This window comes from Oncorhynchus masou, chromosome 18 (assembly GCF_036934945.1).
Source record: "Oncorhynchus masou masou isolate Uvic2021 chromosome 18, UVic_Omas_1.1, whole genome shotgun sequence".
NCBI lineage: Eukaryota > Metazoa > Chordata > Actinopteri > Salmoniformes > Salmonidae > Oncorhynchus > Oncorhynchus masou.
This window is the reverse complement of record NC_088229.1, coordinates 33679908-33704933: the sequence shown is the minus strand read 5'-3', so window position 1 is coordinate 33704933 and position 25026 is coordinate 33679908. Positions and strand designations below refer to the sequence as shown.

Sequence of the window (25026 nt, the reverse complement as noted above, 5' to 3'; positions counted from 1 at the left end):
TATCCATTGCAGCGCCATTGTCATCTATAGAGATTTACCATACAAATAAATGATTACCATTATGTTGTTAGATCGGTAAAAACAAAGTCAAATTGATTGTATAATTGATTCATTAATGCATACAATGCTGTCTCTGAAGAATTTTGACTCGAAGAAAATGTAATATAATGATACAGAAGATGCCAAACAGTTGAACAGAGCAGTAGCTGAGTTTATCTGTCTGCATCAAGTGCCATTCTGTGACTTTGGCTAATATGCCTTTTTTGTTTATGCCGCCGTGGTGTCGTTTTGGTATAGAGTATTGTGACACGAAACCTGGTACCGGCATCGAAGTCAATTCTGGTATTGTGACAACACTAACACAATCTGCTGATCTATGACACAATCAGTAGCCTATTAGATAAAATAATAATAATTCAGTCAGGGGGTAATTGTATCAAATCGGGGTCAATTGAATTGCGTTGTATTTGTATGGAATAAACCAAAATGGTTCTTCTTGTGTGTCGCAGTCACCCAGAGTGAGGCCCAGGCAGGAGCTGGCTGCTGCTGACCACGGCACCATGATGGAGGGGGGCATGCAGCTGCTGAACCGTGACGGCCACAGCATCTCGCACAACTCCAAGCGCCACTACCACGACTCATTTGTGTCCATGAACAGGATGCGCCAGCGTGGCCTGCTCTGCGACATCGTGCTGCACGTCTCCAACAAGGAGATCAAGGCGCACAAGGTGGTGCTGGCCTCCTGCAGTCCCTACTTCCATGCCATGTTTACAAGTAAGTATCCCTCCGCGGAGTTCGCTCTCCCTGCTACTGAGACTGCTCTTCCGTTCCTCCACGCCTTCACAAGTGTTCACCCCTCGTGGTAGTCACCCCCTTTTAGCCACCATCTTACTCTCTTTACCCTAGCTGTCTCTCTTCCACGCCTCATTACACTATTGAAGCTTGCACGATTCTCCATTGCTATGGAATATAAACAAATTGGATGCGTTTAAATTATTAGAACCTTGAACAAAGTGGTGTGTGACATGTTTTTGGCGATTCTTGGTTGATGCTTAAATGAATTGTGCTTTGAACTTGTGCTACATTTCGCTCAATGTGTGAGTGGCATCTCACCTTGTGAGCAACACCTCATTTGTTTGCTCTTACTTCCTCACCAGTGACCACTTCCTTCCTCCTCCCTGTTTGTGTGCGTTCTCTTTCCTGTTGGGGTCATAGGTCACCAGGTGAGGTGTGTGTCCAAGTTTTCCTCCTCCATCCTGCAGCTCAGACTAGAGCTTTGTGAGGGTATGTCCCTGGAGAGAGAGGCGTTAAGACTTCCCACTAGGCTTCTTTTCAACTGACCATGCTTTAAACCTAGGCCTATACAAATCTGCTGATATAGCCAGCAAGTCTAATCAATATAAACAAAATGCTGGTGTGCCTGTGCGTGCGTGATGGCTCTTTTTGATCTTTTGGCACAACTGAACTCCCTTCCATGCTGCTGTGATCATGCTTCTTCAACCAGCGTTTGGCTTAGTGCAAGCGCTGCATAGATCCAGGGATCAGAATTACACAAATATTGTCTGACAGTCAAAACAATTGATCACACAGACTGCTACAAATGAGTGCTATGCAGTGACTGCCCTATAAGAATGTGTGTCTTATGGGAGATAGAAGTACTCTATGTGAGATATACTGTATGTGATAATTAGAGTATACCATGTTAAACACACACACACCACACTCTCTTTTCTTTTCAGTTAAATGTACGTAGAGATGAGTGTTGTATTGGATTGTCCGCACAGACACAGGCACATGTATTGCAGACTTTATTAAGTGGAAAACTCTGTCTGCCTCTGGTCATACAGATGAGATGTCGGAGAGTCGTCAGACCCACGTGACCCTGCATGACATTGACCCCCAGGCGTTGGAACAGCTGGTTCAGTATGCCTACACGGCAGAAATCGTGGTGGGGGAGGGCAACGTGCAGGTAGGGAGAAAAGTGTCTAAAATAACACCCTATTCCCTATAGAGTGCACTACTTATGTGCATTGCATAGTACTCTGGTGAAAAGTAGTATGTAGGGAAGACCGACCATTTGTGACGCAGCCCTAATGTACCATCATTATTCTAAATGGTAGTCTTGAACACTTTCTTGAAGCGTATCTTTTTCTCTGAGCGCTGGTAACTAGCGAAGGGTTAGCGTCAGTTACTCAGAAGTTTGTGGAAGGCACAACATTGGTCAGGGTTTAAGATGTATTTGACTCTTGTTGTAATATCTTTGTCTTCTTAGCTCTGAAATCATTTCGCGCTAAATAATTGCCCTTCAAAACCTTTTAAAGTATTCCACAATAAGATACTGATACTTACAGTGCATTCAGATTCATACTCCTTGACTTTTTCCACATTTTGTTACAGCATTATTCTAAAATTGATTAAATAGTTTTTTTCCCACTCATTAATCTACACACTATAAATGGCAAATCAAATACAGGGTTTTAGAAATGTTTGCTAATTTATTTTATAATAAAAAAACTGAAATATCACATTTATATAAGTATTCAGACCCTTTGCTCAGTACTTAATTGAAGCACCTTTGGCAGCGATTGCAGCCTCGAGTCTTCTTGGGTATGACGCTACAAGCTTGGCACGCCTGTATTTGGGGAGTTTCTCCCATTCTTCTCTGCAGATCCTCTCAAGCTCTGTCAGGTAGAATGGGGAGCTTCGCTGCACAGCTATTTTCAGGTCTCTCCAGAGATGTTCGATTAAGTTCAAGTCTTGGCTCTGGCTGGGCCACTCAAGGACATTGAGACTTGTCCCGAAGCCACTCCTGCGTTGTCTTGGCTGTGTGTTTAGGGTTGTTGTCCTGTTGGAAGATGAACCTTCACCCCAGTCTGAGGTCCTGAGCACTCTGGAGCAGGTTTTCATCAAGGATCTCTCTGTACTTTGCTCTGTTCCTCTTTCCCTCAATCCAGTCCCTGCCGCTGAAAAACATCCCCATAGCATGATGCTGCCACCACCATACTTTACTATAGGGATGGTGCCAGGTTTCATCCAGACCTGACACTTGGCATTTTGGCCAAAGAGTTCAATCTTGGTTTCATCAGACCAGAGAATCTTGTTTCTCATGGTCTGAGAGTCCTTTATTTGCCTTTTGGCAAACTCCAAGCGGGCTGTCTTGTGCCTTTTCACTGAGGAGCGGCTTCCGTCTGGCCACTCTACCATAAAGGCCTGATTGGTGGAGTGCAGCAGAGATGGTTGTCCTTCGGGAATGTTCTCCCATCTCCACAGAGAAACTCTGGAGCCCTTCTCCCCTGATTGCTCCGTTTGGCCGGGCGGCCAGCTCGAGGAAGAGTCTTGGTGGTTCCAAACTTCTTCCATGGAGGCCACTGTGGGAACCTTCAATGCTGCAGAAATGTTTGTGTACCATTCCCTAGATCTATGCGTCAACACAGTCCTGTCTCTGAGCTTAAAGGACAATTCCTTGAACCTCATGGCTTGGTTTTTGCTCTGACATGCACTGTCAACTGTGGGACCTTATATAGATAGGTGTGTGCCTTTCCAAATCATGTCCAGTCAATTGAATATACCACAGGTAGACTCCAATGAAGCTGTAGAAACATCTCAAGGATGATCAATGAAAACAGGATGCACAAGGAGCTCAATTTCAAGTCTCATAGCAAAGGGTCTGAGGCTTTTGTTTTCTATTTTCAATACATTTGCAAACATTTCTAAAAACTTTTTCGCTTTGGCATATTGGGATATTGTGTTTACATCGATGAGGATTTTTTTATTCAATCCATTTTAGAACTAAGACTGTAACGTAACAAAATGTGTAAAAGGTCAAAGTGTCTGAATACTTCCCGAATGCACTGTACATGACTTCGTAAAAGTATTTATGTTCCTAATCCTTTTATATATACAGTTGAAGTCGGAAGTTTACATACACTTAGGTTGGAGTCATTAACTCGTTTTTCAACCACTCCACAAATTTCTTGTTGCCAAAACTATAGTTTGTTAAGTTGGTTCGGACATCTACCTGGTGCACGACACAAGTCATTTTTTCAACAATTGTTTACAGACAGATCATGTCACTTATAATTGACTGTATCACAATTCCAGTGGTTCAGAAGTTTACATGTACTAAGTTGACTGTGCCTATAAACAGCTTGGAAAATTCTAGAACATGATGTCATGGCTTTAGAAGCTTCTGATAGGCTAACTGACATCATTTGTGTCAATTGGAGGTGTGCCTGTGGATGTATTTCAAGGCCTACCTTCATTCAAACTCAGTGCTTCTTTGCTTGCCATCATGGTAAAATCAAAAGAAATCAGCCAAGACCTCAATTTTTGTAGACCTCCACAAGTCTGATTCATACTTGGGAGCAATTTCCAAATGTCTGAAGGTACCACATTCATCTGTACAAACAATAGTACGCAAGTATAAACACCATGGGACCACGCAGTAAAATAGATGGCATCATGAGACCGGAAAATGATGTGGATATATTGAAGCAACATTTCAAGACATCAGTCAGGAAGTTAAAGCTTGGTCACAAATGGGTCTTCAAAATGGATAATGACCCCAAGCATACTTCCAAAGTTATGGCAAAAAGGCTTAAGGACAACAAAGTCAAGGTATTGAAGTGGCCATCACAAAGTCTTGACCTCAATCCTATAGAAAATTTGTGGGCAGAACTGAAAAAGCGTGTGCAAGCAAGGAGGCCTCTAAATCTGACTCAGTTACACCAGCTCTGTCAGGAGGCATGGGCCAATATTCACTCAAGTTGTGGAAGTCTACCTGAAATGTTTGACCCAAGTTAAACCATTTTAAGGCAATGCTGCCAAATACTAATTAAGTATATGTAAACTTCTGACCCACTGGGAATATGGTGAAATAAATAAAAGCTGAAATAAAAAATTCTCTACTATTATTCTGACATTTCACATTCATTCTGAAAATGAAAGTGGTGATCCTAACTGACCTAAACTGGGGATTATTTCCTATGATTAAAGGTCAAGAATTGTGAAACACCTTAGCCAAACTCAGTTTATGTAAACTTCCAATTTCAACTGTAGTACCGTCAAATCCCATCCCATCTGTCACATCCTTTCCCATCACACCATAAACCTACCCTGTACTGTACATTCCTATACCATTCCTCACATCCTATCCCATATAATTCTGCCACATTCTACATATTGTTTTATATCACTCCATCTGCTTCCAGACATTGCTTCCAGCGGCCAGCCTGCTGCAGCTCAACGGGGTGAGGGATGCCTGCTGTAAGTTCCTCCTCAGCCAGCTGGACCCTTCCAACTGCCTGGGCATCCGCAGCTTTGCCGACACGCACTCCTGCAGCGACCTGCTCAAGTCGGCGCACAAGTACGTCCTGCAGCACTTTGTGGAGGTGTCCAAGACTGAGGAGTTCATGCTGCTGCCTCTAAAGCAGGTAGGGGCCAGAAAGAGTCCTGAAATAGCATGTTATATGCTTTTCCGCACAGAACGACTTGATGTTGCATTTGGTGGCAGCGTTGGAATCTCCTTTAGCATTGGAATTGTTGAAAGCTATATCAGGGCACTTTTGGTGCACTTTGACTTGTGCACTGATGTTGGGAGTCTGCAAGCTGTAGACACACTAGGAAAATAGCTCTGGTGAGTGCTGTCCACTTCTCTGGTAGTTAGTATTTCAAATGGTAAATTGAAAGACACACTGAGATAGGTTAGCTTAGCATTAGTCTCCGACTCTCCCTCTCTGACACTCTCTCTCACCCCTTTTCCGGCAAAAAGAGGAGGACATCTGGTCGTGTTCTAACCTTTCCTCAACCCCCTCAAGGGCCTTCAAAGAGCAAGCAGCAAAGACAAGTGCGTAGTTCCCTTTCAACACTCACTAGACAGAAATCCTCAGCTCCTTGTCAATCAATGTCTCTTGTAGTTTAACTCCTCGTGATCTCCGCCTCCCTGACCCGGACTAGTTTTATGTCACGTCAACTCAGTGTCTGGACTTTTCCAATGACAGCCTTGTTGGGGGTCATACCCTTGAAATGGTAATCAGGCAGAGAACTTCCAAAGATGGGCACGTTCCAGGCCGACTACATTGCAGACGTTGCTCGCTACCAATGGTTGCTTGTCATGTCATCGACTGCGCAGTCGTGCATCTCATTGCTATATCATGCGATGTGGTTAGCTAGTTAGGCATTGTGAGATCTGGCATGCGTCTGCAATGTAGTCCGCCTGGAACACAGCCATGGTGTATGGGTTGTTACAAGATGCCAGGAGACCATTGGAAGTGAATGGGACAGTTAGCAACCGAGCATCATGTGGAAAGAAGAGAACGCTCCATGGATCCTTTGGGAAGATTTGAGGTGTTGAAGTCAATAGTCTGTGTTAGGGTCTGAGTTGGTCTTAGAGGCCATACCTAGGTGTGTTTATTAGTGAAAATAAGTTTAGAGAGATGGTGTCAGACATGACAGGTTAGGCTAGGGATCATCAACAAAGATTCAGCCATGGGCCGTTTAAATTAATAAATAATAATAATTAAAAAAAATATATATATATATATATATTGAGTGGATGATCAGAGGGCCAGAACATAATTACAAATAATATGTAGACTGCAAATCGATTGCAAGAAGCCCAGATACTGTATAACATTTAACTAAAATGTTATCTTTTCAAACCTTGTTTACATTTGTATACAATCACATACAGTGAGCTCCAAAAGTATTGGGGCAGTGACACATTTTTTTGTTTGTTTTGGCTCTGTACTCCAGCACCTTTGGATTTTAAATGATACAATGACTATGAGGTTAAAGACTGTCAGCTTTTCACTGTCACAATACTTCTGGAGCTCACTGTATCTCTCTCTATTATGCGTAACTATACTTTAGAACAGATTCCCCAAATTAAAATCTCTTGGAGTTGATTTGCTGGTGTTTTTAGAGTATTTTATGTCCAACAATGTTTTTTTCTTTTGAATTATTATTCTAATGTCTTTTGCTCAGAAAACTTGGGTGGACAAATAGTCACCTGGGCCACCAGTTGGGGAACACAGGGTTAGGATATGTGACAGCTGTGACAGCACCAGCTGTTAGGCGGGGGCTATAAAATGTTTTTCTCCCTGACCAGAACACCACACTATCCTCTTTCATTCACTTGTCTTGAGTGAGCTGATCAGAACTCTACACTACACTCTTTCATTCCCTACCATCTTAATGTTACTCACCTGTCTCTCTTGGGAGTGCACCAAGAGACGACAACCCCTCACAGCTTATGCTTGGGAAATGAATGACCTGAACTTAACAAAATCAAACAGTTTTGATAGGGTAGCCACTAACTACGAGAGCGACAACGTCACTTTTACCTCCTCACCTTAAACAAACCAATCCCGATATGAATAGGGTGGATCCCCTCCATGAGTTGGAACACAGCACGTCTCTCCCAGATTGTCAAGTCTCAGAACCGCGCCATTGTGACATTTTATTGGGCACAGTCCATTAGCCAAGAGTAAAATGGCTAGAGGACGTCTGAAACAGAGCTGCGGGGTAGCCAGCTGTGGTGCTTCTCTCTCGTTCCCCTCTCTCTCTCTCACGCTCTCGATCTCTTTTTAGTTTCATTGCCTTTCTCTCTTTTCGTTCTCTTTTTATTCCTCTCTGCAGCTGTCGTGTGCCCGTCACCGAGCTCTGCAAGCAGGGTAGGATTTATTAACCAACTGCTCTGAGCATCTTTGAGCTCACAGAGCTGTGAAACTCGTGATTTCCTCCTTTTAGACGAGGGGACTGGCAACTTCTGGCTGGATCTCCTGGTCATATTCTACGACACATTGTCATCATGACTGATGTACACAGACATTTGTTGTGTAGCTACTGTCTTTTGCTATTTCTCTCACACACTTGTGACAGGTACACTTCACATGTCAGACACACACACACACACACACACACACGTGTCAGTATATGCTACAGTAGCCTATGTGTAATGTTGAGGGGGATACAGGGCAATAATACTACTAGAGGAACGGAGGCTGTTCATTTTGTGCTATGCTGTACTGTGCTCGACTGTGCTGTGGGGATTGTAGTTCCTGTGGATTAGCCGATGCTCTTCCTCTGAGGCTGCTGCTATTCGACTGATCTCAGCAGCAGCTGGCCACTATGGCCGAGCCCCAGTCTAGGAACAGTGCTAGCCTCTCTGCAATACACACGCACTGAAGCGTACACCCGCGCACTTCATAGTCACGATCTAAGGACACACCCTTACCCATAGCTACAGTTATATGGGTACAGAAATGTTATGAACTCCTACTGTAGGCTAGATACACCACCGCATTGTCTCTCGCTGTGGTGCTGGGATTATGATTCATAGACATTTTCATCATGACAATTTGCACATATACATGCACATATTTACCTCGGCTCATTCTAAAAATAGTTGGGAGTGAAATGGACCTTTTTTCAAGTAATTCCAAAATGAACATGCCAGGGTAAATGTGAATGAATTAATGTTTTATTTTTGTGTCATGCAAACTGTTGTGGCCCACATGTGATGAGTGTGTCCCCCTCTCTCTCTCTCCCTCTTTCTGTTAAGGTATTAGACCTGATCTCCAGTGACAACCTGAACGTACCGTCAGAAGAGGAGGTATACCGGGCCGTGCTGAGCTGGGTCAAACACGACATAGATGGGCGCAGGCAGCACGTACCCTGGGTAAGATTTAGACGTCCAGCTGTGTGGTTAAGTTGGTGAATCCTGGCGCTTACAACGTCAGGCTTGTGGGTGTCTATTCCTGCTGAGGCCACCGTACCAAGATGTATACGCGCACTACTACAAGTCGCTTTGGATAAAAGCGTCTGCTTCCCCTTCCCACTCTAGCTGATGAAGTGCGTGCGTCTGCCCCTGCTGCGGAGGGATTTCCTCATGAGCAACGTGGACACGGAGCTGCTGGTGCGCCACCACTCTGAGTGCAAGGACCTGCTCATCGAGGCCCTCAAGTACCATCTTATGCCCGAGCAGAGGGGTGTGCTGAGTAACAGCCGTACCCGGCCGCGCCGCTGCGAGGGCGCCAGCCCCGTGCTCTTCGCCGTCGGTCAGTGTGCCCCTGAGGTTACCCACCAGGGTACATACACACACTCACTCACTCACTCACTCTCTCACACACACACACACACACACACAGTGCCTTCAGAAAGTATTCATACCCGTTGACGTAGTCCACATTTTTTGTTACAGCTGGAATTCATAATAGATTAAATATATTTTTTCTCAAAAATTGAAAACATGTTTTTAGAAATTTTAGCAAATGAATTGAAAATGAATTACAGAAATATCTAATTTACATAAGTATTCACACCCCTGAGTCAATACATGTTAGAATCACCTTTGGCAGCGATGACAGCTGTAGGTCTTTCTGGGTAAGTCTTTAAGAGCTTTGCACACCTGGATTGTACAATATTTGCCCATTTATTATTTTTACTTCTTCAAGGTCTGTCAAGTTGGCTGTTGATCATTGCTGGGCAGCCATTTAAGTCAAAACTAACTAGGCCACTTTGGAGCATTCAATGTCATCTTGGTAAGCAACTCCAGTGTATATGTATGTGTTTTAGGTTATTGTCCTGCTGGAAGGTGAATTAATCTCCCAGTGTCTGGTGGAAAGTAGATTGAACCAGGCTTTCCTCAAGGATATTGCCTTTGTTTAGCTTTAATCTTTTTATTTTTATCCCAAAAATCTCACTACCGATGATAAGCATTCCCATAACATGTTGCAGCCACCACCATGCTTTAAAATATAAATAGTGGTACTCAGTGATGTGTGTTATTTTCTCTCTGTCATGTATTGTGGAGTAATTACAATGTTTTCCTATCACAGCCATTAAACTGTAACTGTTCTAGTCATCATTTGCCTCATGGTGACATCCCTGAGGAAGAAAACTGCTCTCTGGCAACTTAGTTAGGAATGGCGCCTGTATCTTTGTAGTGACTGAGTTTATTGATACACAATCCAAAGTGTAATTAATAACTGCACCATGTTCAAAGGGATATTCAATGTCTGCTTTTAAAAAAATCTCCCTATACGTGCCCTTATTTGTGAACCATTGGAAAACCTCCCTGATCTTTGTGGTTGAATCTGTTTGAAATTCACTGCTCGACTGAGGAACCATTGTATGTGTGGGGTACAGATATGAGGTAGTCATTTTCCAAATTCATGTTAAACACTATTATTGCACACAGAGTGAGTCCATGCAACTCATTATGTGACTTGCTAAGCACATTTTTACGCCTGAACTTATTTAGGCTTGCCATAACAAAGGGGTTGAATATTTATTGACTCAAGACATTTAAGCTTTTCATTTTTTATACATTTCAAAACATGTGTAAAAACATAATTACACCTTTACATTATGGGGTATTGTGTGTAGGCCAGTGACATTATGGGGTATTGTGTGTAGGCCAGTGACATAATGGGCTATTGTGTGTAGGCCAGTGACATTATGGGCTATTGTGTGTAGGCCAGTGACATTATGGGCTATTGTGTGTAGGCCAGTGACATTATGGGCTATTGTGTGTAGGCCAGTGACATTATGGGCTATTGTGTGTAGGCCAGTGACATTATGGGCTATTGTGTGTAGGCCAGTGACATTATGGGCTATTGTGTGTAGGCCAGTGACATTATGGGGTATTGTGTGTAGGCCAGTGACATAATGGGCTATTGTGTGTAGGCCAGTGACATAATGGGCTATTGTGTGTAGGCCAGTGACATTATGGGCTATTGTGTGTAGGCCAGTGACATTATGGGCTATTGTGTGTAGGCCAGTGACATTATGGGCTATTGTGTGTAGGCCAGTGACATTATGGGCTATTGTGTGTAGGCCAGTGACATTATGGGCTATTGTGTGTAGGCCAGTGACATTATGGGCTATTGTGTGTAGGCCAGTGACATTATGGGCTATTGTGTGTAGGCCAGTGACATTATGGGCTATTGTGTGTAGGCCAGTGACATTATGGGCTATTGTGTGTAGGCCAGTGACATTATGGGCTATTGTGTGTAGGCCAGTGACATTATGGGCTATTGTGTGTAGGCCAGTGACATTATGGGCTATTGTGTGTAGGCCAGTGACATTATGGGCTATTGTGTGTAGGCCAGTGACATTATGGGCTATTGTGTGTAGGCCAGTGACATTATGGGCTATTGTGTGTAGGCCAGTGACATTATGGGCTATTGTGTGTAGGCCAGTGACATTATGGGCTATTGTGTGTAGGCCAGTGACATTATGGGCTATTGTGTGTAGGCCAGTGACATTATGGGCTATTGTGTGTAGGCCAGTGACATTATGGGCTATTGTGTGTAGGCCAGTGACATTATGGGCTATTGTGTGTAGGCCAGTGACATTATGGGCTATTGTGTGTAGGCCAGTGACATTATGGGCTATTGTGTGTAGGCCAGTGACATTATGGGCTATTGTGTGTAGGCCAGTGACACAAATTCTCAATGTAATACTTCAGGCTGTAACACAACAAAATGTAGAAAAAGTCAAGAGGTGTGAATACCTTCTGAAGGCACCATACATACATACATACATGCATACATACATACATACATACATACATACATACATACATACATACATACATACATACATACATACATACATACTGTAATGTGTATATTATACAAGCCCAACAAATACACATTCTTTAATTTCTGAATCTGTAGAGTGCCATTCAGAAACAGGGATCCTGAGTTTGGCCCTTGGTTAAAAGCTAACTTGTTCACAGATACATAAAACATTACATTTGAAATAGATTGGATGCAGCAATTATTCTAAAGAAGTTTGGCGCTTAACATGTCTAGAAATATTAGTGTATTTTTTTAGGGCATTGAACCTGTAAAAAGACAAATGTTGGCCACTGTGTTTTAATACCCATATAACTATAGATACTTTTGGTCATGTAGTGTATGTGGACACCTGCTCGTCAAACATTGCATGCAACAGAGGAATTTCTGCACGGCTACACGCTTCAGCACTCGGCGGGCCTGTTCTATGAGCTTGTGTGGCCTACCACTTCACGGCTGAGCCGTTGTTTCTACACATTTCCAATTCACAATAACATCAATTACAGTTTACCGGGGCAGCTCTAGCACGGCAGAAATTTGACAAACTGACTTGCTGGAAAGGTAGCATCCTATGACGATGCCACGTTAAAAGTCACTAAGCTCTTCAGTAAGGCCATTCTACTACCAATGGAGATTGCATGGCTGTTTGCTTGATTTTATACACCTGTCCGCAATGGGTGTGGCTGAAATAGCCAAATCCATTAATTTGAAGGGGTGTCCATATACTTTTTTTATATATATAGTGTATTTAAATGGCCGCTTCAGATATTTAGATGATGTTGTTTTTGTCTGTGTTTTGCCCAGGTGGCGGCAGTCTGTTTGCTATCCACGGTGACTGCGAGGCCTACGACACGCGGACTGACCGATGGCACATGGTGGCATCCATGTCCACTCGGCGGGCACGTGTGGGCGTGGCGGCCATTGGCAACAAGCTGTACGCCGTGGGAGGGTAATAAATGACATCGTCAGACCATTCTTTTACCTCTGTGGTTTGGATTCGGGTATCATCGAAGCCATAACTAATGTCTAGCACAACATTAGTTATGGCTTCGATATGAAACCATCCGATATGGCTTTGATATGGAACCATCCTCAACACTGGAAGAGTACACTCGTGTTAATTATGCTAGATAGCTCGGTTAAGTTTACGTTAACACTTTACATGACTCCCAGTGTCATAACACGTTATGCCATGGTCATAACCATGTCATAATGTCATAACAGCTGACATAACTTGTCATAACCTGTCATATGGTCATAACACTATCATGACCCATATATTTAGACCTGTTGTGACATATATTGTGTTATTTTATGGCTGGTTATGACACTTACATAAGTGTCAAAACCAACATTTCTTTCAAATTCATTTTTTCCTGCCAAGAAGTTTGTTTTCGTTTATAAGTTTGTCTCTTAAATCCTTTGTTTTTGTTGTATTGAATTATTTACGGTCATGTTTTTTTCATCGTATTTTAAATCACTTGTAGAGAATACACTTTATGACACTGTCAAGAAGCATTATGACCATCATAATCATATAAGCCAGATAGGCCAATCACGTACATGCCCTTATGTCAGTCATCAGTCAAAAAAGAAGGTTTCTTGTCCTTCTGAAATCTGCTTGTGCATTCATCCCAGTTATCTGCAACAGAGCATTGGGGTAGGTGATTGTCTGACATCAATGTGTGTGCATTCACAATGATAATTTTACATGGTCAATTTACTTAAAAAAATATATATAACATATGTTGTGTCAACAGTATGTTTATGGTGTAATGGAATGTTTTGCCTTGTGTGTTAGGTTTTGTGGGCTTTGACATTTCTGTAAGTGTCATAACCAGTCATAAAATAATGCAATATATGTCACAACAGGTCTACATATGTGTCATGACAGTGTTATGAACATATTATAACAGGTCAAGTTGGTTGTTGAACATTGCTCGGCAGCCATTTTAAGACAAAACTGTAACTAGGCCACTCTGGAGCATTCAATGTCATCTTGGTAAACAACTCCAGTGTATAAAAATCAAATCAAATTTTATTTGTCACATACACATGGTTAGCAGATGTTAATGCGAGTGTAGCGAAATGCTTGTGCTTCTAGTTCCGACAATGCAGTAATAACCAACAAGTAATCTAGCTAACAATTCCAAAACTACTACCTTATAGACACAAGTGTAAGGGGATAAAGAATATGTACATAAAGATATATGAATGAGTGATGGTACAGAGCAGCATAGGCAAGATACAGTAGATGGTATTGAGTACAGTATATACATATGAGATGAGTATGTAAACAAAGTGGCATAGTTAAAGTGGCTAGTGATACATGTATTAAATAAAGATGCAGTAGATGATATAGAGTACAGTATATACGTATACATATGAGATTAATAATGTAGGGTATGTAAACATTATATTAGGTAGCATTGTTTAAGTGGTATATTTTACATCATTTCCCATTATTAAAGTGGCTGGAGATGAGTCAGTGTGTTGGCAGCAGCCACTCAATGTATATGTATGTGTTTTAGGTTATTGTCCTGCTGGAAGGTGAATTAATCTCCCAGTGTCTGGTGGAAAGCAGATTGAACGAGGCTTTCCTCGAGGATATTGCCTTTTCTTGGCTTTTTTCTTTTTATCCCAAAAATCTCACTACTGATGATAAGCATACCCATAACATGATGCAGCCACCACTATGCCTTGAAGTATAGATAGTGGTACTCAGTGATGTGTTGTTATATTTGGGGAAAATCTAACATGACACTTTGTATTCAGGACATAAAGTTAATTTCTTTGCCACATTTTTTTGCAGTTTTACTTTAGTGCCTTATTGCAAACAGGATGCATGTTTTGGTAGTATGTGTCAGCTGTTATGACATGGTTATGACTGTGTTGTAACATTTTATGACGCTGGGTGTTAAGTAAAGTGTTATCAAGTTTGCAATCTGTCTGAAAGAGAAACTAGGATTAGGGAAGATACAGTATATTGTAATCCAATTTCTCATTCAAGCAAACACGTTGAATTATTGGCATTTGGTATAATAAGATAAATAGTTAACTGTGGTAGGAGGAAACTGTTGGAAGACTAATATTAGCTGTGCAAATTCCGACTTTTGAAGCCAAGGCACGTCTTCTCTACCCGGGAGGGAAACAAAACAGATGCCTTTGTAAATCATGAGAAAGATGGAACAAAATAGTATCTGATGCACTACTCTCATTGTCTGCAATGGCAACGTTTTATCCAGGTGCTACTGATGGAAATTAGCTAGATGAGAAACTCCTGCACATCTACCCTGTCAAATAGATAAACAGATAATAAATTCATTCAAATGTATTTTATTTAAAGAAAGTTTCTTGAATGTAACTGTCAACACAGTACAGTTGTGAAGACTTGCTTCACAAAGAAACCCTCCTTTTGAGATGATATTAAAGGAGGCCACCAAAAAACAGAACTCATCATGAGGGGCCACAGTGGCTCGTGGGTCTGTATATAACATCCATATACCCTCTTGACAGTGAAGAGAAAGCTATTTAGCAATTTCAGAACTCATTTCATGCAATTCTACTCAATTTGCCAGGGGGCGGAGAGAAAAATGTGCAGTTTTACAACTAATTTCCTGCAATTCTACACATTTTGCCATAGGGTGGAGCAAATGTTAGCAGTTTTCAATATGATGACTGATAATCAATGGGCCCCACCCTGGTCGGTTATTCGACCATGCTTACTAGTTTAAGTTTCGATAGCTAGACTAACTCTAAAACATGTTTTGCTGACATGGGCTAATTGAGTGACTGCTGATGCACAGCCAATTTTCAAAAGGGCACCTTGTGTATTCTATTCTTCTAACTCTCAACAGTTGAGACTCTTAAGTTGAGAGTCTGACTGATCTATACTCTGATATACTCTGGTCTCCCTCAGGTATGACGGCACCTCAGATTTGGCCACAGTGGAGTCCTACGACCCTGTCACCAACTCCTGGCAGCCTGAGGTTTCAATGGGGACGCGACGGAGCTGTTTGGGCGTGGCAGTGTTGCACGGCCTCCTGTACGCCGCCGGTGGTTATGACGGAGCTTCCTGTCTCAACAGGTACATAAAAAAATATATAGATAATTATGAGCCATGTGTTCAAAATGCTGGACTACTTTTGAGCTTTGTCACAACAGATTCTGACCGTCACGGATGCAAATACTGAGATGACATTTGTATATAATGAATGCCCCCCTCCACCCCAACAGTGCAGAGCGGTACGACCCTCTCACCAGTACCTGGACCTCCATCGCTGCCATGAGCACCCGAAGGAGATACGTCCGTGTGGCCACTCTTGGTGAGCAAGTGTTGTCCACCTCTTGTGTGATTATGTAATCTATTGAGAAAGGATATACTTACTGTATGTTAGCCTAGAGCAGGGATGGGCAACTGGTGTGCCGTCCCTCTTTTGTAGGGCCGCTGATCATTTTTTTGGGGGGGGGACTCAGTCGGGGTCTCAATTTACTGTTGACAGTTAGAATAATCAAATCAAAATCAAATCAAACTTTATTTGCCATATACAACAAGTGTAGACTTGTGAAATGCATACTTGCAAGCCCTTAACCAACAGTGCAGTTCAAGAAGAAGAAAATATTTACCAAGTAGGCTAAAATAAGTGTGCATGGGTACAGGCTAGTTGAGGTAATCTGTACATGTAGGTGCGGGTGAAGTGACTATGCATAGGTAACAAACAAACAGCGAGTAGCAGCAGTGTACAAGAGGGGGGGTCAATGTAAATTGTCCGGTGGCGATTTTTATGAATTGTTCAGCAGTCTAATTGCTTGGTGGTAGAAGCTGTTGAGGAGCCTTTTAGTGCGAGACTTGGCACTCCGTTACTGCTTGCCGTGCGCTAGCAGAGAAAACAGTCTATAACTTGGGTGACTGGAGTGTCTGACAACTATGTGCTTTCCTCTGACACAGCCAATTATATAGGTCCTGGATGGCAGGAAGCTTGGCCCCAGTAATGTACTGGGCCATTCGCACTACCCTCTGTAGCGCCTTACGGTAAGTTGCCGAGCAGTTGCCATACCAGGCGGTGATGCAACCGGTCAGGATGCTCTCGTTGGTGCAGCTGTAGAACCTTTTGAGGATCTGGGGGCCCATGCCAAATCTTTTCAGTCTCCTGAGGGGGGAAAAGGTTTTGTTGTGCCCTCTTCACAACTGTCTTGGTATGTTTGAACCATGATAGTTCGTTGGTTATGTGGACACCAAGGAACTTGAACCTCTCGACCCGCTCCACTACAGCCCTGTCGATGTTAATGGGGGCCTGTAGTCCTGTAGTCCACGATCAGCTCCTTTGTCTTGCTCACATTGAGGGAGAGGTTGTTGTCCTGGCACCACACTGCCAGTTCTCTGACCACCTCCCTATAAGCCGTCTCATCGTTGCCGGTGATCAGGTCTACCACTGTTGTGTTGTCAGCAAACCTAATGATGGTGTTGTAGTCGTGTTTGGCCACGCAGTCGTGGGTGAACAGGGAATACAGGAGGGGACTAAGTACACACCCCTGAGGAGCCCCAGTGTTAAGGATCAGCGTGGGAGACGTATTGTTGCCTACTCTTACCACCTGGGGGTGGCCATCAGGAAATCCAGTTCCAGAGGGAGGTGTTTAGTCCAAGGGTCCTTAGCTTAGTGATGAGCTTTGAGGGCACTATGGTGTTGAACACTGAGCTGTAGTCTATGAACAGCATTCTCACATCAGTGTTTTGTCCAGGTGGGAGAGGGCAGTGTGGAGTGCGATTAAGATGATCTGTGGATTTGATGGGGTGGTATGCAAATTGGAGTTGGTCTAGGGTGTCCGGGAGGATGCTGTTGATGTGAGCCATGACCAGCCTTTCAAAGCACTTCATGGCTACCGAAAATATACAAGTGTTATGCTTAAAGATTAATTTATTGTTAATCCAGCCACTTTGTCAGATTTCAAAAAGGCTTTACGGCGAAAGCATACCATGCGATTATCTGAGGACAGCGCCCGGCTTACAAAAACATACAAACATTTTACATCCAAGTAAAGGAATGACAAAATTCAGAAATAGCGATAAAATTTATCACTTACCTTTGAAGATCTTCATATGGTTGCTGTCACAAGAGTCCCAGCTACACAATAAATATTTGTTTTGTTCGATAAAGTCCCTCTTTATATCCCAAAACTCTGTTTTGTTGGCGCGTTTTGTTCAGTAATCCACTGGCTCAATCAAAACATGCAGACAAATGGCTGTCAAATGTCAAACGATGTTTGTATTTAATCCTCAGGTTGTCAATTGTCTAAATAATCGATAATATTTAAACTGGATAATAGCGTATACAATAAAAAGGAAAAACAACAAAGGACGAGCACCCGGTCAAGGGCACAAACCAGCTCTGCATTCTTCCTCAGTCCACTGACAGAAAGGTCTCATTCTTCTTCATTTTTCAGAAAACAAGCCTGAAACAATGTCTTAAGACTGTTGCCATCTAGTGGAAGCCAAAGGAACTGCAATCTGGGTCCTAACCCATTAGATACTCTATAGGCATTCAATTGAAAATACCCACATCAAAAGAATCCCACTTCCTGGATGGATGTTCCTCAGGTTTTTGCCTGCCATATCAGTTCTGTTATACTCACAGACATTATTGAAACGGGTTTGGAAACTTGAGAGTGATTTCTATCCAAATCTACCAATTATATGCATATCCTAGCTTCTGGGCCTGGGTAACAGGCAGTTTACTTTGGGCACACTTCTCATCCAGATGTCAAAATACCGCCCCCAAGCCATAAGAAGTTAAAGGTTTTGTTCACATCAGCTACCGAGAGCGTTATCACACAGTCATCCAGAACAGCTGGTGCTTTCATGCATGCTTCGGTGTTGCTTGCCTCGAAGCGAGCATAAAAGGCATTTAGCTCCTCTGCTAGGCTCGCTTCACTGGGCAGCTCGCGTCTGGGCTTCCCTTTGTAGTCCGTAATAGTTTTCAAGCCCTGCCACATCCGACGAGCGTCAGAGCCGGTGTAGTAGGATTCAATCTTAATGGTGTATTGACGCTTTGCTTGTTTGATGGTTTGTCTGAAGGCATAGCGGGATTTCTTATAAGTGTCTGGATTAGTCTCCCGCTCCTTGAAAGTGGCAGCTCTAGCCTTTAGCTCGATGTGGATGTTGCCTGTAATCCATGGCTTCTGGTTGGGATATGTACGTACAGTCACTGTGTGGACGACGTCATCAATGCACTTATTGATGAAGCCAATGACTAAGTTGGTGTATTCCTCAATGCCATTGGCTGAATCCCGGAACATATTCCAGTCTGTGCTAGCTAAACAGTCCTGTAGTGTAGCATCCGCATCATCTGACCACTTCCGTATTGAGCGAGTCACTGGTATTTCCTGCTTTAGTTTTTGTTTGGAAGCAGGAATCAGGAGGATATAATTGTGGTCAGATTTGCCAAATGGAGGGCCGGGGAGAGCTTTGTATGCATCTCTGTGTGGTGTGGAGTAAAGGTGGTCTAGGATTTCTTCCCCCTTATTGCACATGTGACATGCTGGTAAAAATTTGGTAAAACTGATTTAAGTTTGCTTGCATTAAAGTCGGACTAGCGCCACTTTTGGGTGAGCATTTTTCTTTTTTGCTTATAGCCTTATAGAGTTGTTTGAGAGCAGTCTTTGTGGTGGTAAATAGATGGCTACGAATAATACAGATGAGAACTCTTTTGGTAGATAGTGTGGGTGACAACTTATCATAAGTTTCTCTACCTCAGACGAGCAATACCTTGAGATTTCTTTTTATTAGACATCAATGGAATATGCATGGTGCAATTTTAAAATTTGCTTGTGCATCAGCAGTTCTTGTGTTATGTCAATAACTGACAGTCATTCAATTAGCCCATTTCGGTGAACATTTTTAGCTGGCTATCTAAACTGTCTGCTTAACTTGTAGTAATCATGGTCGAATTACTGACCGGGGCCCCCCATTGATTAAAAGATGTCATGTTAAAAACTGCAAACATTTGTCTCCGCCCCATGGCAAAATGAATAGAATTGCAGGAAATGATCTCTTAAACTTCTCTTTGCTGTCTAGAGGGGACCGCTAAAATGTTTAAGGCTCGGGCCGGGTCTGACTGCATGTGTGGGTATGGATGTGGGTACGCAGACCCACGAGCCACAGCGGCCCCTCATGATGAGTTCAAATTTTTTGTGGCCCCCACCCCCATCAAATATGGCCATCCCTGGCCTACTACTTACTTCCTAGTAAATATGGGCCACATCAAACATATTTTATATTTGCGAGCTGATATGTAGAGTTTTGAGCTTATTGTCACAGCACTCTCTCACTCTTGTGTGGCGCTCTTTTTTTGCTCACTCCCTCCCTCTTTCTTTCTCCCCCCCCCCTCTCTCTCTAGATGGCAGTCTGTATGCAGTAGGAGGATATGATAGCTCCTCACACCTAGCAACAGTGGAAAAATATGAACCACAGGTAATAAACAAACAAACAGATAGATCTCTATCAATATGCACATTAAGACATTGGGCCAGTTTCCTGGACCCAGATTAAGCTTTTAGAAGTATCTCAACTAGGCATGATTTTCAGTAGCCTGGTGGAACGAATTTGATCACTGCGTTCACCATTCAGTTAAGTAGAATGGTGAACATAGTGATCAGGCTTGTTCCACCAGGCTATATTTAAAGTCCATAAGTAGGCTTAATTAGGTTAAAACTGGACCATGAAGCTGAACTTCTGCCCAGATCAAAAAGGAGAAGCTAAGTTTTGAGTTCAACCTCAACCAGCACTGATAAGTTGCTCAAAACTGACCAACACCCCTCTGATTGGTCGGAACAGAGTAACGCGTGGACAGCCATCGCCAATATGCTGAGTCGACGCAGCAGTGCCGGGGTGGCCGTGCTGGAGGGCATGCTCTATGTCGCCGGGGGCAACGATGGCACCAGCTGCCTAAACTCGGTGGAGCGATTCAATCCCAAGACCAACGCCTGGGAGGGCGTGGCGCCCATGAACATCCGCAGGTGGGCACCGCCAGACGCGTCACAATTACTACCAATCACCTGTAGCTATAACTAACTGCATAGTCAATGCATGCATAGAGCCTTCTCGCTCCTCATAAATGGCTGGTTTCAGGTTTTCATTCCTTCATTCCAGCTCAGCAAATTATCTGAGTTTCTGGAGGAACCGGCATACACAATGGGCCTCAGAGACCAGGACTTGAAGATTCAAATTAAATTAGTTTCTCACTCACACACAAACATGCACACAACGGGAGATTTGAGCAGGGAACCTGACAACAGTGGATGCTCCCGGCCCTATAAATAAACCATTGCTGTAATCAGTAGTATGGCTCATATTTATCTAGAGCCTGATCTGGTCTCAGCAGAGTCATATTCAATAGGAACCAAATGGAAGCAAAGGAGGGACCTACCTTAGTTTGTACAGAAGAAACACATTTTTTCGCTTTCCGTTACAAAACATTTTGTTGCGTTGTGCACTAATGAATATGCCCCAGGCCTCCATTTACACTGCAGTGAGCTCAGTCTTTAGCAACAGGCTAGTCAGGGAAGTCGTTTTGGTTTTCTTTTCTGCCTAGTAGTTAATTGATCAGTTAATGTTAATGAATGGCCACCAACTGGGTTAAAATACTATCTGAGTTAATTTGAAACCTTGTGCTTGATTGAGCTTGCCTGTTGCAATGGAACCAATAGGGGAAAAGCGGGTTGCCATCCTATCATCTCTGACCACAGAACAATTCTACATGTTGGATCACTGTTTGTCGACACCCAGCAGGTGATCGCTAACACACCCGCTGCTTTTAGCTGTTAGTCTTTGTGGTGTGCCTGAGCTACTACTGAGTCTGCACGTTGTCCTGTCCTCCCGCAGGAGTACCCACGACCTGGTGGCTATGGACGGCTGGCTGTACGCAGTGGGCGGCAACGACGGCAGCTCCAGCCTCAACTCCATTGAGAAGTACAACCCGCGCAGCAACAAGTGGGTGGCGGCCTCCTGCATGTTCACGCGGCGCAGCAGTGTGGGGGTGGCCGTCCTAGAGCTGCTCAACTTCCCGCCGCCCTCGTCGCCCACGCTCTCCGTGTCCTCCACCAGCCTTTGACACGGGGCTAAGCTCTGGCTGACCTCAGCCTCAACCTCGGCCTTGGTTGCCACCGCACAGCCAGGCCCCAGCAAGAGACGCAACTGCTCTGTGTGAAGAGGAGGGAGTGAGATGATGCATATACTTGAATCAGGTAGCGAGAGGGAGAGTGGAGAAAATGGCTTGAGAGAGAGTGGGAGGGGTACAGTTTGAGGGAGAGTGGAGAGAAGGGCTTGAGAGACTGGGAGGGGTACAGTTAGAGGGAGAAGAGGTGATGGGAAGAGCGAGTGAAGAAGAGTGAAAGATGGAGAGAGAAACACACAGAGGGGGCTGCTGGATCTGGTCTCTTTCCCTGAAGTCTCACTGTATTACCGTAAAGATACCAGCTTCTAGTCTATTGAAGAACACAGGAGAGTTTTCCTCAGATAAAGAGGTTGGGAAAAAAACACCATTTGCAATCCAATACCGTCTCTGAACCGATTTTAACTTAGGAATGTAGCTATTGACTGGTTCTGCCATGCATGTTTACTGACATTGTGTCCTGGCAGGCAGGAATAAAAATGAGTAGTGCAGCTGTATGTGTCACACTAGGTGGCATTAATGGGCAATGTTGTTTACCGTCCTACCCTACAGACGAGCCTTGTGTAATAGAGTGTTGCCCCTAGATATTTTCCAGCATTTCCCCTTAAATGGTTAAGGTTAGTATTGAGGAGGGGAAGCTGATCCTAGATCTGTACCTAAGGAAAACTTCAACCAACCAGCTGGAGAAGAAGGAAAAAAAAGAATGTAGCTATTGATTCGAGATCTATCGTTACTCTAAACTGTAAATTAGTTTAATTTCTTTAAAAAATATATAAGAACAGATAATATGATGTTGAATTATTTATTAAATGTAAAAAAAATATATATATATAGCTAATATATTACGACCATTTCAATGATGCTTTGTGAAAAGCAAATGGACCACTGCTACGACTCGAGTGCCGTATTATTTTTATTTTGTTGTGTTAACGTCGTGCATATCATTGATGGAAGTGTGTCCGAGAGGATGTCAAAAGTGGGAAGTTGTTCGGTTTGAGCGTTGAGTATATCAGAGTGAAGGATTGATAAGGATTTTTTAAACTGTTGAAGATATCAGGGCCCGTATTCATAAAGTGTCTCAGGGTAGGAATGCTGATCTAGGTTCCCCCTTATTCATAATGATTTAAAAGGATAAACTGATCCTAGATCAGCATTCCTACTCTGAGACACTTTTTGAAGACGGGCAGAGGTCAACTGAAATATCTTTATTATTTGTAAAGGACAACAGTTAAAAGAAAGAGGTTTATTTTGTTCATGCAGTGTTTATTCTTTTGCCGGATGGTACCTTGACTGAAAATGTAAAATATTTTTCAAAAGTAGCCTTGTCACTGCCACATGTATTTCACAACCAATGTCATTAGTAGTTATGGCAACTGATGTCCAATACGGTTGTATGGAAGGCTATGGTATGCAAGCTTGCTTGTCCGCTAGCTAATTAGAAGACCCCAATCCATTGTATAGATCATTATCATTCATAAACCCATAGTGGTATCACGATCATGACAGCTTTGAAATGGCTAAGGAGCAGAAGGTTCAAGTAATGTGTAGGCAAATTAACACAACACTAATCTTAATACTTAAGACTAGCTGCGGCAATGTCAATGTGGAAACATTTTTGGTGCTTTCATTTTGTGTTACCTACTCATCATTTTGTACTTTCCCTCATCATACCTCTTCCTGTATTGTTGAAAAGGATCCAAAGTTACCACAGCAATGTTTACGGAGTAAACGTGTGACAACATGTAGTATAACTCTAAGCTCTAACGATACTCTGGAGCACGTCAGATAATACCATTCTTTGGAAGTTCCACAAAATGGCACACATCAAAGCAAAGGCTGATTGGTTAAGGAAATGAAACTGTTTCTACATACTCAATACTGATACTTTACCTGAGGTTAAAGAGCTGTGTCAGCCACGACAGGTCCTAATTTTAGTTTTTGACTCGTCACAGTTAGCTAGGTTCAATAAATAGGCTATTTAGAGCAGTGTGATCAAATGTAAAACTTCTGAGAAGCTATTTATTTTCCTTTTTTCAAAGGATTTTGTTGATCTGGTTTTGTTTTTCCGAACCCCCCCCAGTAATGGTGAAGTGTTTTGTCCCCAAATCGCAAAAGTGGTTGCAGTGATGTCTTCTGTGACGTCATGGTCCGGTTGTATACAGATTGTTTTAAGAGGTCTTTTTAGCGACCAGAAAAACACTTATTTAGCTGGTTGTAATCTGGTATCTAACCAGGCGTCTCTACAACCAGAAAACCTATTTACAACCAGAAAATGACGTCATTATAACATTCCATGCCAAATTTTACACGGTGGGTTCGTGTGAGCTCATAATGTACCAGGAGTGAAATCTCCACACAAGAACTTGGCCTCCATTTAGTTGAATCAAATGTAACGAAGGAATTGCCCAAATTCTCGGATTGAATGCATTGTCAATGTGACTGTAGCTTTTTTAGTTAACACATTATTGTTCAATGTGACCTGCATCGTTTATTTATATGTTATATTTATCGAGAAAATGTATGGAGAAACGTTGCACTATTGTGAAATGGAGCAATACACTGTATAGAAAATAAATAAAGATGCTTTCAGGTGTGAGAACCCAGGTTGTTTTTTGGAGTGAGAAATTGTTTGAAATATGTATTTTCAACGTCTTTCCCCCCAAAAAGACTACTTTTCAACGTCTTTTCAACATTTTGTGTTCATAGGTTAAATTCAGTTGAAGGTTGCGTTGCTAACAGCGTGTGTGTGTGTTTGTGTGTGTTGCTATGCCCACTACGGTATCGTTTAGTATCGTCCCAGTATGCTCTCCTTTCACACTGATCTGAGTGGACAGCTGAGCACTCTCACTTTACCCCTCATGACCTCAGTCACATAGTATGCACACCTGTGGCTGCGTTTGCGTGTGCACACAGAGTACACTCACACAAACCTCTACACACACACACACTCTCAACATCTACTCAATACACTAACACAGACATTGCAGTGAATATTAACGATAAAGCTTAATGTTAGCCATGAGAAAAACTGGTACACTGCAACGTGTCAGAATCCAGTTGTTAATGAGGTTTCTGCTGTAAAGAGTCAAATGGAAGCATATTCATGTCTCTTGGGGGCATATAAAGTGGACAGTTTTTTAAAGGGTGGGTTAAATGATGTGTCTGCAGTCTGTACAAGTCAATTGCCCTGTAGCCCTCTGTCCCCTGTGGTCCTGTGGGTGTTAATGAGTTTACAGCCTGGCGCACACTCGCAGGCACCGCTATGTAGCCAGTCA

General features: G+C 42.9%; 1 protein-coding gene across 2 annotated transcripts in view; it reads left to right on the top strand.

Moving 5' to 3' along the window:
* klhl17 (kelch-like family member 17) overlaps nt 1–24350 on the top strand; it is a 31674-nt gene extending 7324 nt beyond the window's left edge. For both annotated transcript variants that reach the window (XM_064923056.1, XM_064923055.1), the window contains 11 exons: nt 510–774; nt 1848–1969; nt 5211–5432; nt 8564–8680; nt 8846–9059; nt 12390–12534; nt 15505–15672; nt 15822–15910; nt 19979–20052; nt 20416–20597; nt 21463–24350. In XM_064923056.1, coding sequence (XP_064779128.1) covers nt 561–774; nt 1848–1969; nt 5211–5432; nt 8564–8680; nt 8846–9059; nt 12390–12534; nt 15505–15672; nt 15822–15910; nt 19979–20052; nt 20416–20597; nt 21463–21691 — 1776 coding nt within the window. In that variant the 5' untranslated portion in view covers nt 510–560 and the 3' untranslated portion in view covers nt 21692–24350. The remainder of the gene's footprint in view (nt 1–509; nt 775–1847; nt 1970–5210; nt 5433–8563; nt 8681–8845; nt 9060–12389; nt 12535–15504; nt 15673–15821; nt 15911–19978; nt 20053–20415; nt 20598–21462) is intronic.
* Nucleotides 24351–25026: the final 676 nt, after the last annotated feature.